This window comes from Hemicordylus capensis, chromosome 2, assembly GCF_027244095.1.
Source record: "Hemicordylus capensis ecotype Gifberg chromosome 2, rHemCap1.1.pri, whole genome shotgun sequence".
Taxonomy (NCBI): Eukaryota; Metazoa; Chordata; class Lepidosauria; order Squamata; family Cordylidae; genus Hemicordylus; species Hemicordylus capensis.
Genome location: NC_069658.1, coordinates 398,459,574 through 398,473,014, shown reverse-complemented (window position 1 = coordinate 398,473,014; position 13,441 = coordinate 398,459,574). Strand labels below are relative to the sequence as shown.

Here is a 13,441-nt window from a genome sequence, read left to right as displayed (position 1 = left end):
TAGACGAGATGCTAGGATCATGTTGTCTAAGAGTTGCTGAACTACTTTGTATTTCAACAGAGGAAAAATTGATTTTAGTGAATAAAAGGCTAGCAAGAGTTCTAGGAGGTTTATGTGAATATGGCGTTGCTGAGGGTCCAGAGGCCTTGTGTGCAGAAACCCCGGCAATGAGCTCCCCAACCCTGAAGGGAAGCATCCAAAGTAATTGTGAGAGAAGGCAAAGGGAGGTTGAAAGGCACGCCTTGGGAAGGGAGGATGGCTTTATCCACCATCTGAGATATTTCCGTACAGGAGGCGGCAGGGAGAACCACATGTTCTGGCTGTCAATGTTTAATTTGAATACCAACAGAAACCAGAGTTGGGCGATCTCATGTGAAGCTGGGCATACGGAACACTGGTGGTGCAGGCAGCCATATGGCCCAGAAGCTGCTGTATTGCTCGAGCCCCCTGGCGAGGATTGAGGAGGCAAGACGAGATCAGAGTTGTAACAGAGAGCTTCCTGTCCTCTGGTCGATATTCCTGACCTGTTTCTGAATCCAGAAGAGCATTGAAGAAATTTATCCAGAGTTGAGGTGTCAGATTTGATTTGGAGCAATTCACTTGGATCCCCAGATGAGCTAGGAGATCCAGAATGTAGTGGAGGTGAGAGTCCTTCATCTCTGACCTGAAGAGCCAGTTGTCGAGATAAGAATAGACCAACACCCCTCAGGTTCGTAGGCACGCTATGATGGTGCTCATGCACTTGGTGAAAACCCAGGGGACTGTGGAGAGACCAAAGGGAAGTACCTTGAATTGAAAAGCTTGAGAGCCCAGAAATGAAGGTACTTTCTGTGAGCAGGGTGGATCCCAATGTAAGAATCTTTTATGTCTATGGTAATGAACCATTTGTCTCATGCGAGGAGGAGAAGGATGTGCTGCAAGGAGAGCATCCTGGATTTCCTTGTCTTAATAAATTTGTTCAGTGATCTCAAGTCCATGATAGGACAGAAGCCTCCATTCCTGGAAATAACTCGAGTAAAAACCCTTTTGCTGGTCTCCCAGTGGAACAGATTCTATGGCTCCCTTCTGGAGAAGTGAGAGGAGCTCCTCCTGGAGAGTAGGACTTAGGTGGGTGTAATTAGGAGAGCCAGTGTGGTGTAGTGGTTAGAGGGCTGGACTAGGACCAGGGAGACCCGAGTTCAAATCCCCATTCAGCCATGAGACTTGCTGGGTGACTCTGGGCCAGTCACTTCTCTCTCAGCCTAATCTACTTCACGGGGTTGTTGTGAGGAGAAACTTCAAGTATGTAGTACATCACTCTGGGCTCCTTGGAGGAAGAGCGGGATATAAATGTAAAAATAATAATAATAATAATAATAATTTATCCCTGCAAAAGTGGTGTGTTTGTGTGTGAGTGTGTAGAATTCTATGGCATAACTGATGGTAATTATGCTTAGCATCCATGTGCCCGATGTAATTTGACACCATGTCTCCAAAAATGATCCAGATGAATGGAAAGGGTTAACAGTCGAGGCATTTCCAGGTGACAACCAACAAACAGACTTTTTTGTCAGATCCTGGCTTTTGGCCCTTTGGTGTTGTTTTTGCCTAGACTGATGTGGATGCTTAGGCCTCGAGAAAGTTGAGTAAACAGGCCATACTTAAACGGCCTCGAGAAAGTTGATCGAAGTCAGAAAGACACAGGGAGACAAAGCCAAAAACGGAGTCTGAAAGGGTAGTCAGGGAAAAAGTCCAGAGGTCAAAAAAGCCAAGCATGAGATCCAAAGCATAGTCTAAAACAGTCCAAGGTCGAAGGTCAGAAAAGGAATAATGGAAATACAATGTTTTCTCCACAGGAATGAGGAGCGAATGAAGAGAACCTTCCTGAAGCAGCTAGTGCAGTGGTCATGAAGGAACTGAGGGAGTAGGTGTTCTCCCACCTAAAATAACGACACACCATGAGTGCGAGACGGCAGGACTAAGAGTGGCTTGAGGAGCTTGTGATTCTTCTGTGGAGGCTTTTGCGCATGCACACAAACCCAGTTGTGAGGAACCATGGATCCCCTTAAAGATCTGAAAGTTCTTAATCTTTAAATAGGACCTAGTTGGAGAAGGGGTTTTAGGAAGGCACTAGGACTGTGGGATGAGAAGGGTGGGTTAGCTTAAGAGAGGCCACAGTAATCCCCTTTCCCTTCCCTTTGATTTCCCCCATTGTTCCTTGCTTCCCTCCAAACCCGCCCCCCTCCTATAAAGCCTGCTTATTTATATGGGATTTAATTTTTCTAGCTTCTGTGTGTGCACTACAGTGCTATGTAGACACACACAGCATAAATAGACCACCCTGATTCCAACCCGCCCTAAAGGCACTTCTTCTACCCCCACCCCACATCAGAGTTAAGGCTTCAGTTAAAAAAAACACCAAGATGTCTGGGAGGCTGCAAGGCAGAGCTAGGAGCAGTGTGGCAGGAGAGGAGGGAGTGATGCTGCTGGTCATGGTGGGCAATGGTGAGAGAGGCCTACTCCTCAAGTCGTCTCCACTGATGTGGTTATGCAAGGGCTCTCTATCTGGAAGATCGTAGTCCTGCAGCAAAGCCTCCTGTGGTAGCTGAGGTAGAGTTAGGGGACAGGTCTGCCCCTGTCAGGGAATAAACTCTTCCTCTGGCAGTGGAGGAGGAGTTGCCATCAGCTGCTAGCCCAGCCAGAACACTCTCTCCATTCTCTCCAGTTCCCATTGGCAGTGAGAGTCCCTGGTCTGAGACTGGGGAGGAGCAGGAAGTACTTCTGCTTCCTGGACCTTCTCAGCCCAGAACAAGGCGGGTGGTGATGGTGGCCCAGGAATCAGCGGCCCCAGTAGTACCACCACCACCAAAACGGTCCAGGACTGAAGGGAGTGTTGTGTGGGAACACTTTGAACATAGTGACCCATCTCATGCTGTCTGCAACCACTGCAGGGCACAGGGCAGCAGTGGGAAAGACCCCAGGCATTTTATGATGTCAGGGATGTTGCTGCATTTGTGCTAGCATCACCTGGGGCCCCTGTTCCTGCTGGCAGGAATAGGCCTGGTGTGCCCACAACTAAAGGCAGCAAGGCACCTGCTCCTGCTCCCAAGAAGGAGAAGTTGCTTGTGCAGTAGGTGCAGTCCACGGGCAAGCAGTCTGGTTACCCAGAGCCTTGTCTCATCAGCCAGGCCATTGGGGAGATGATGGACGACCAGCCATTCCAGGTGGTGGAGAATGCCGGCTTCCACCAGCTGCTCCTACTGCTTGCCTCCAACTATAAAATCCCCTCATGCACCACCTTCAGCGGGCAGGTGGTGCCCTTCCTGTACCTGTTGTGCAGGGAGGTCATGTCAGGGCTGTTGCGTGCAGCAGCTCTTGACAAGAGCATGCACTTCACTGCAGATCTGTGGACCAACCGCAGTGGGCTGCATGCTGTTTTTCTGTCCCTCACAGCGCAATAATGGGAGCAGGAGGATGAGGGGACATCTGCTGATGTTAATGTGGCTAGACCCTCCCATGTAGCAAAGAACAGATGGGCTGTGCTGCATGTGCAGGTTCTGGACAGTAACCACATGGCAGAGGAGTGGTTGATGGCCATGGTGGAGGGATGGCTGTTTGGGAAGCCAAACCTTTGCTGAGGGTTCATGGTGAGCGACAGTGCTGCGAACGTAACTAGGGCAGGCTCAGTTTGTGTCCATCCATTGTGTGGCACACACTCTGAAACTGATCATGTGGGATGCACCTGGCTGTTTTGGGGCTGCAGCCAGGCAAGACATCCCTGCTGAAGCTGCTGAGTGCTAGTCTGCTGCTGCCACAGCAACTCTTGTGGATGAGTGCCACAAGATAGCAACTTTCTTCCATCAAAGCAAAAAGGGTAGGCATATGCTCATGGAAAGGCAGCTTGAGCTGGGACTACCTGAACACCTGATCTCTCAGGATGTTCCAACCTGGTGGAATTCCACCTTTCTCTTGCCCCAGAACCTACCAGAGCAAGAGCCAGCCAGCCATGGTCTGGCAAGGAAGTGTTGCTCGAAAGTGTGCAACCTATGCAGCCAGGAATAGGTGCTTCTTTCCGAGGTTGTCTTGGCACTCAAGCCATTCTTTGTTGCCATGAACAGCTTGTGTGCCGAGACAGCAACACTGAGCCACTCGGTGGCCAGATTTGGCTTTTAAAAAGCCAAATTCTGGCTTATGGCCCATTTGACCCACGAGTATACCCCTTAGGTTCTGGCAACTCTGCAGGCTTTCCCCACCACTCTTTTCCTCAAGAAGACTGGGTGAACTCCAGTCCACGCTGAGGAAGCAATCCTCAGCAACCTGAGGAAGCAATCGCCTTGGCAGGTCAGCTGAGGACTTGAGTGGTGGATCAGCTCAGGACACCTTTGGGTACATCAGCACCACACGTTTTGTCCTGCCTATGTGACCCAAGGATGAAGGGCAAAGTGGTCATCTCTGACCAGCCGCCCAAGTGGATGGACCTCCTGATCAAAGAGGTTAGGTGTGCAGAGGAGAGGAGGCTGGGGAACTACCAGGAGGGTAGTACTGGAGCACCTACTACTAGTGCACAGTCTACACCTAGCAGCAGCATCACTGCCGCTTCCCAGTTCAGCAGTGTGGTGTCCTGACAAGGCCAAGTGAGCCAGTAGTTCCACCTAGTGGTTCACAAGGGGTTCCTTGGGGCCTTGCCAGGGATATGGGAGGAGCCCACTGAGCCTTGCAGCAGTGCTGAGCAGTGTGTTCTGCAGTACCTGCAGGAGCCAATGGCAGGCCAGGAGATGGAGCTAATCCAGTTTTGGGCAATGCATTGCCAAGTCTGGCCAGATTTGGCAATGGTTGCCGAACGGTTCCTCTCGTGCCCGCCAAGCAGCGTCCAGAGCGAGATGGTGTTCTTCATACTCGGGGATGTGGTGACATCTCATCATGCCCACTTGGATGCTGATGGACTTCTTGAAGGTCAACCTCCCCCTGCTGGGCTATCCAGAGCTGGCCATGGAGGGTGAGTGACTCATGGTCACCCCCAACCACTGCAACACCACTAGCAGTTCATTTCAACCTGGCCTGCCCCAAAACCAGATGTGTCACAGTCTGCCCATTAGTGCTGCTGAAACATGCAGACATGGGAATGGAAATGTATTTTATTTTGTAGGCAATTCCTCAGAAAGAAGCTTATGATCTCTTAGATTTTCTCAGGCTTAGTTTCTTCACCATGTTTGCAACATACCAGTCTAAGGCAGAAAATGAAATATCCCCTCTCTGCTACATTATTTTAAAAAGGGAGCCTTTGCAGAGAGATTTTAGGCTACTTTCTATTTCTGGTTGTACACAAGCTGTGCTAGAGCCAGTTACCCACATACTACAATCTTCAAGGGCAGAAGGTAGCAAGAATGACTCTGCAAATAATAAAAAGCTACTCTCCGTCAGCTTGAGTCAGGAAACGCAAAGCCTTTCAAAACTAGCCACAGTGCCATACGGATGCACATTTAAATGTATGAGATGCCAATATTTCACAGAGGAGGACGGTGGCAATCATCTGCTTTCACAGTCAAGCTCTTGCCTTGCCTAGCAATTACATAATTAACTGTAAACCACAATCTGTTTCTTTAGTTATGCATAGTCATAACTACTGAAAGAAACCCCCATTTTTTTTTCATGTATCCTTTTTTAGGAGAAGAGCTCCCCTTTCGTATGCCCTATTAGGGCAGCCAAGCTTCCCTCTTAGTCCATCTGTGGTTCAGCATATTTGTAATCCAAACCTGCACTAGGAGGTTGGCCCTGCTGCTGGGAAGTCAAAACAAAATAATGGCTTTTAATAGGCCACAAAAACATTAAAATCTAAAACAGAAACCTTTGTCTATGCTTTAAAAACCCATTTAGCAGTCAGCTTTGCAACCTGAGTTGTCCTAGTGAGTGGCACATGGCTATGCTACTACTGAAGTTGCTGAGCAGGCTATTTTATCCGTTGTCTTAAAGCAGAAGTACTCATCCTTTGTATAACATGATTTGAAGTCTCTTCAGTATTATCCTATGTACTCTAAAAAACAATTATGGAATACAAAGTACACATGCATAGCATCATTCATGAAAATATATTCATGCAATTGAAGATTTTGTCCACAAAATGCATGCCACTGGGGCTCCAGTCTTTCCAGAGAATGGTATAATCAATACATTTCACTCTATTGCATGTACAGCAGTGAGGTCAGCTGCAATTATAATCCAGTATCGAAAAGCTATACAAAATGCCCACTCTGTGCTGTCTTGGAAAGTATGCTTTTCTTTTCAGAACTGTTTCATATGTGACATAATTCATATATGTGAGACAATTCACACTTACCACGTCAACTCAGGTTGCAAATACTCATTTAAATGAATTTTTGAACATATATTATAAGCACTTTTATGTAGGAAAGCATGCAATCCATGTGGATGGTTATCAGATGTAAGGAATGCATATCTGTATATCTGTTACATGTACACTTACTGTATACCCAATGAAAAAATTATATTCAATTATAGCATGTACCAGTACATGCAGCAATACAGATGGACCTTGCTATAAGTGGTACCGCTATTTGCGGTTCCACATATTCACAGTCTGAAAATAGGCTCCCAACCTCTGCATACGCGGGTACAGGGACGGTTAATATCCACGTATCCACAGTTCCTAGGTGGTCGAAAGTGACCTCTGAAGTCATTTCTGGACACCATTTTGTTTAAAGGAGCCATTCTTTGGCTCTTCTGTTGGTGGGGGGGGGGGAAGGAATTTTGCCCACGATTTTTCACAGACAATTGACCAAAATGATAGTTTTGGAGGGCATTGCTGGACAGATAGAGACCCACAGAGCACAGCATGGCACTTTATTTCAATGTTTTCCCCCTGGCCGTTTCCTCATCTTTTCCCCCATGCAAGAACCTAACCCCCCCAATTCCCATTGCCCCAATGCCTCGTTATCCTGTTTCGTTACCCGCAGAAATCTGAGGGAACATAACCCCCACAGACAACAGGGTACACCTGTATACACATGTGTATAGAACATGTGATGACCAAACTATATGTGGATGCAATGCTGTTTCCTACAAGAAAATGATTTCAATACTGTACAATAATTTTGTCACATTTTAAATTGTCCTTAGATATTCAGCTCAAGAAACAATGTCCAGCAATTCTAACCTGTTTAATTCCTTTTGACAAGAGACCATGCTTCTGAAGTTCTTGCACAGTTTGGTCTCTCTCAAGGGTTACAGCAGATAGGACAATTTCCAGCTCATGTAATTTCTGTTCCTTCTCCCGTAGTTCAGCAGTAACCTACAAAACAAGCTTTCAGTAACTTAAGAATTCACCACCAAAGTTTCTACATTCAGTTCTCAAATGTTCCACTAAACCCATCACTCAGGCCAGTTCTCTAGCCTGTAGAAGACATGGTCTCTTATTTCTTTGATATTATCCCACCATCACCACAATCAGCACACAATATTTAAACTCCACTCCAGTCTAAACTAGCTTTTCTCAGTCTAAAGTGACCATTTGCATTCATAGCAAGGACAGAGTGAATTTCTTACAAAGATGGGCTGACATCCAAACTAAGCTACTCAATATCCTACTCAGGAGTTACTCTAAAGGATTATATAACTTCAATAGGATATCCATTGAGCACTTTAGTCAGGATGTCAGTCATGGAACACATTATGTTAAATCAGTAACCAATTCATTTCCATGTATCCAAAATATAATTTCACAGTGAGCTGTGAACTATCATCACATTGCCTATTGGATACGGCTGTGCACTGAATCAGAACAATAATTGGATCCAATTCACGACAGCCCCATCGGCAGCATTTTGCATTGTATCATTTTGATGCAAAATTGCTAACATCAACACCACCCAATATGATATGCTCTGTATCATACTGGACTCTGTCCAACTTCATCCAATGATCAGATGGCTGTTTTCATGCTTTTCTTTGTTGTTGATGTCACAAAACCTGTTTATCATTGAATCTGGTGAAACTGCCAAAAGGGGAAGGAGAGCAGCAATGAAACTGACATCTCTGTTTCAAGAGAAAGAGGCTTGCAGCTGCTCCAAGCATGCTGTAATTGGTTCATTTCTTTTCCAAATGCAGTGCTTGTGGGTAGGGACATAGTACTATTCATTACAAGGTGTCTGAGCCAAAATCCCACTCTTCTGTGAGCAACTCTTTGAGGAACATTGTGAAGGTACTGTTTGCTATGCGAGTTGCAGTTGAATATTGTTGACCTCATCTGAATCTATATATCCAACACAAAAATGTGATAAAAGAGGTGGAGGGGAAGGTTTGCCTGCATCTCTGAAACTCTAGCATCTCTGAAAACTCTGTAGGAAATGGGGGCTGTATCAAGCCCTAACAAGGGTCCACTATCAGCTTTAAGAAAGGTCTACCATGCCTGAAAGGTTCAACCCATTCTGACTTACAATAATATCTTTATAGACCGTTTTGTGCTTCCCCATTATTTCCGATGGGTCATTATCTCCTATGGGATGATGCATCATCCCAATAATGATGCATCAAATGATTTGATCCAGAATGGTACAATTATCATATGTATGATTCGGATCGCAATCAGGTAGGATCTGAACATTTCATCTGTGCACAGCCCTAATATTGGCGGGACTATCACTACTAGAAATGCATAAATAACTTCAGTCATTGGTGTTGTCATTCAGTCACATTTTGTTCAAAGAAAAAAGTCATTTAGATATTACTTAAGGAAAAGAATCCTCACCAAAAGAGCCAGTTGGTCCTATATTAAGATCCAAATGGTGCTACTTACATAAATTATTAAAACCAAATCACTTTATTGCATTCTCTGGGTCAGCAAAGACATTATGGGCAGAAATTCTACAGAGGATGTAGGAAACCTTCAAGCAGGAACTCACCAGCTATTTTCTAGAAACACAGAAGAATGACCTGTGCAAAAGCATCAAATCTTCCACCATGAAAGATGCCTCTGCTAATACCCTGTGCTAGGTTGCAGTGCTGACCTGGTCTCTAGCTGTTGACAGGCTCCGTATTAGAGCTTCCGATTTCTGATATTGATTTCTTTCAGCATTCTCGCAACGCCGTTGGCAGTCCAGCTCTATTTGCACTTTAGCTCTTTCCAGAGACTCTTCTCTTTCTCTTGCTAGTAAAAGCTGCTGTTTATAACTAATGCAGGGAGAAACCAGGTAATTTTTAGACTACCAGTTTACGAGGGCAACAAATTCAGTTTTTTCAATGCAACAGACACACACTTTAAAAAAATACTTTACAGCCGAGGTGTGCATTATATAACTCATAGAATTTTAGCCCACCGGTAATCAGGTAGTATACAGCATAGGATAACCACTGGGGCCTTTTAGAAACCAGAGACTGGGAATACCCAGTGACAACATCCAAGCAGCTAAAGGAATGTTCAGCCAGTCACAGTTGGCTCATCCTGTTCCATGTGATACATTTCCTCCAATAGACTAGAGGTTATTTTGTAAAGAAATAACCTAATCGTTTATATTAATTGTGAAAAACCTTGTGATATGCTAGGGGGGAAATGTCACAAAACAGAGAAATAAAATCACAAGACAAGATAGAAGGATTCCATATAGAAAAATATGAAAAACAGAGGGTAGCATCCAAACTAACCGTGCCCTCATATTACAACATTTTGTGCACAACAATTTTGCCTGTTCCTCCCTTCCCTTTGCTGCCCCACAAAAATATGAGAGCTGGAGAACAGCTCTTAATATTAGGGGCAAGGGAGAGAAGGAGGGAATTAGGAAAAATAATTGTGTGTGAAACATTCTAATACAAGGCCAGCATTGGTTTGGATGCTGCCCAAGAAAAGATTCTTTTAGGAAAAGTATGAATGTAGTAAAGGTAAAGTGTGCCATCGAGTTGGTGTCGACTCCTGGCAACCACAGAGCCCTGTGGTTGTCTTTGGTAGAATACAGGAGGGGTTTACCATTGCCTCCTCCCGCGCAGTATGAGATGATGCCTTTCAGCATCTTCCTATATCGCTGCTGCCCGATATAGGTACCAGCAGGAATTCAAACTGGCAACCTCTGGCTTGCTAGTCAAGTCACTTCCCGCTGCAATGAAAACACAAAATGAAAGATTAATATGAGAAAGGAAGGATTTATATATGGAAAGCTGAATCATGAAAATATAAGAAATAGAAAAGTGAGACTAGAACAGGATTATAGTTTTCTGCTTGCCTGGGGTGAATGGCAATTGCCCCTGGGTGACAAATGGCAAACTAAGTAAGGAAGGTGTTAATCTGTCCCACCACTGATCGGTTGTGGCATGTGTGTGAGAGAGAGTCTGTGTGCTGGGACTGGCTGCCTCCATGTCTATTTGCATGATCAGCTTTGACTTTCTTCTGGCTCTTGAAAGCAAGAAATCGTTGCAAGGTGCAACCTGAAATGGCAATGGTCAGTCCCAGCTTTCTCTGAGTGTGCGTGGGACTGTCTGCCCCTATGAGATTGTGTTGCTGACTCCTTTTCTTCCCTTCTGCTGTCTGTTCCAGGTCCCCTCTGATTTCTGGCCATGGAATGCCTTCTCCATTGAGAATGTTAGGGACAGGTTTTGTTTGAAGCACAACAGTGACCTCAAGTGTAGCATTTCACCTTTTCCCTTAGAAGAGAATGACAGTCATTCAGTTATATAAGAGGAAGTTAAAGGGTGTACTCAGGGATTAGCAGTGTGCCCGAACCGGTCCGGCGGCCATTCCAAAGAATGGCCGAACTGCCGGACCAGTCCGGCCCTGCCTGGTTCGGGTCCGGGTGGGGGGTATGCCTTTAAGGGCGGGAGGGCTTGCTTAGCCCTCCCGCCTCCTTGCCCCCGCCAGCGCCCGTATTTTCTAGTATAGGGGCGCTGGAAACCAGCCGCCCCCCCGCCGCCGCGGCGAAAGGACTCCCAATGCCAGCCCTCCCTCCCTCCCAGCTAGCTGCCCGCCCGCCCGCCCGCCTGCTCGCTCACCCGCTCACCGCATAGGAAACGAGAGGAGCTCCGGCACAGAGCTCCTCTCGTTTGGAAGGCCTCTGGCATAATGGTGTTTTGCGTGCGCGCATGCGCGCGCCGCAAAACACACCATTCGCTGGAGGCCCGGTCTACCCGCCGGGAAAGGGCCGGGTAGACCGGGCCTCCGATCGCCGGAGGCCCGGTCTACCCAGCGATCAGAGGCCCAGTCTACCCGCCAGGAAAGGGCCGGGTAGACCGGGCCTCCGGCGATCGGAGGCCCGGTCTACCCAGCGATCGGAGGCCCGGTCTACCCGGCCCTTTCCCGGCGGGTAGACCGGGCCTCCGGCGAACGGTGTGTTTTGCGGCGCGCGCATGCGCGCGCAAAACACCATTATGCCAGAGGCCTTCCAAACGAGAGGAGCTCTGTGCCGGAGCTCCTCTCGTTTCCTATGCAGTGAGCGAGCAGGCGGGCGGGCGGGCGGGCGGGCAGCTAGCTGGGAGGGAGGGAGGGCTGGCATTGGGAGTTCTTTCGCGGCGGTGGCGGCGGCGGCGGGGGGGGCGGCTGGTTTCCAGCACCCCTATACTAGAAAATACGGGCGCTGGCGGGGGCAAGGAGGCGGGAGGGCTAAGCAAGCCCTCCCCGCCCTAAAAACAAGGCCCCCCTTCGGTGCCGGTCCGGACTTCTCCGAACCGTGCACATCACTATCAGGGATTATGCTAGCATTAAATCAGCCCCCTAACTAGGGATGTGCAAACAGGTTTGATGTCGAACCTGTTTGGTTCGACGGTTGGGGTCGAACCAAACCATCCCCTGTTCGGTCCGATCCCGAACCAAACACCCCCTGAATCCAGTCCGAACACCCCCCGACTATTAAATAAATAAATATATTTTATTTACCCCCTTCGGGGGAGTTGTTGGAGGTGGCAGGGAGGTCCGTGGAGGTTCCCCCCTCCCCCCACCGGCCTCCCTTTTTGCCATGCTCTTCGGCCTGTTTGGGCCTTCCCCCTCCGGCACAGCGGCCATTTTGGAGGCTGCCGCACCTGCGCAATTGGCCTCTGTGTGACCTGGGTCACGCAGAGGCCAATTATGCAAGCGCGGTGGCCTCCAAATGGCCACCGCACCGGAGGGAGAAGGCCCAAACAGGCCGAAGAGCATGGCAAAAAGGGAGGCCGGTGGGGGGAGGGGGGAACCTCCACGGACCTCCCTGCCACCTCCAACAACTCCCCTGAAGGGGGTAAGTTAAAAATATATATATTTTAAAATTGTCCGTGAACCCTCCTGGACCGAACCAAACCGGGGAGGGGTTCGAGGGGGTGCTGGACTGAACAGGCCCAGTCCAGTTCCGGTCCAGACTCAAACTGGACCAGCCAGTTCCATGCACACCACTACCCCTAACCTGGTTATCTATTTTTTGAAGGGAGCAAACAGTCAGTGATTGCAGTCATTGTCAACAGTCAATGATTGCAGTCTTGTTTCTCCCATAGAACACAATGGGCACAGCTAAAACTGAGCCACCCCCCTATTTGCATATCCGTATCTTTTCAGCTGTTCAGCCTTGCACTGGGTTCTATTTCTTGTCCATGTTTGAGAGTTTGTTTGAGAGTGATAGAACCCTATATGAGGAGTTATCACATGGTTTGAGCACCAAGATAAGTGAATAATTCTTGCTCCAGAGTTCTGGACAGAGATGAGAGAAGAACTGAGGTCTGACAATATAAGGTTAGAAAGAAAGTTGCAGTAGTCAAGGCAAGAGAGGTGCAGAGCATGAACTAGTGTTTTGCCCAATGGGATTGAGAGAAAGGTCTGGATTTCTGCAATATTGTACGTGGACAAGCAGCAAGTATTGGCAATTGATTGAATATTGGAAGTGTATAAGAGTGAGGAATCAAAAATAAAGCCAAGGTTCCTTACCTAGTCAAAGGAGTGTGGGCACAGTATTACAGTGATCTCCTCATCCCTTTTGTGCAGACAAGGTATTAGTATTACAGAATTAGGGCTCAGAGACTAAAGTGCAGTTGGGTATTTTCAAAATAATTTACCTTTCAGTATCTTGTAGAAAGCTAGCCAGTTGTGCCCTCAGTTTTAACTCTTCTTCTTGAAATGCTTGAATCTGAAGGTCTTTTGAGACTGTCTCCTTGGAGATCTGAGCTACTTGAGAATCCCAGCTTGTTTTCAGTGTTTCCAGCTCTTGTTTAAGTCTATACAAAATATACAAAACACAAGCTTGATCAGATAAGTGGGGTTTTCCACTTTAGGTACAGGGGGGAAAAATCTAGCAACAGCAGTTCAGTCTCATTTATCTAAGTCGCCTGAGGAATATTCATAACATTCAAAAAATCAGAAGCTTGAAATGATAGTTACATAGCATTATAATGATATAGAAAGACACACTGGATTTGAATAAATATAATATCAGATAATCATAAGAACAAGCCGACCCCTGCACAGAGCATCTGTGCACTCTTTGGGGCCGGCTACCTCTCTCCTCAC

At 47.2% G+C, this 13,441-nt stretch overlaps 1 protein-coding gene across 8 annotated transcripts in view; it reads right to left on the bottom strand.

The window, feature by feature from the left end:
- The window catches only part of CCDC57 (coiled-coil domain containing 57), a 137,549-nt gene that overhangs the window by 69,160 nt on the left and 54,948 nt on the right, over nucleotides 1–13,441 (bottom strand). For all 8 annotated transcript variants that reach the window (XM_053304116.1, XM_053304118.1, XM_053304120.1 and 5 more), the window contains 3 exons: nucleotides 12,991–13,149; nucleotides 9,000–9,162; nucleotides 7,151–7,285 (listed from right to left, as the gene is read on the bottom strand). In XM_053304116.1, the coding sequence (XP_053160091.1) occupies nucleotides 7,151–7,285; nucleotides 9,000–9,162; nucleotides 12,991–13,149 (457 nt within the window). The remainder of the gene's footprint in view (nucleotides 1–7,150; nucleotides 7,286–8,999; nucleotides 9,163–12,990; nucleotides 13,150–13,441) is intronic.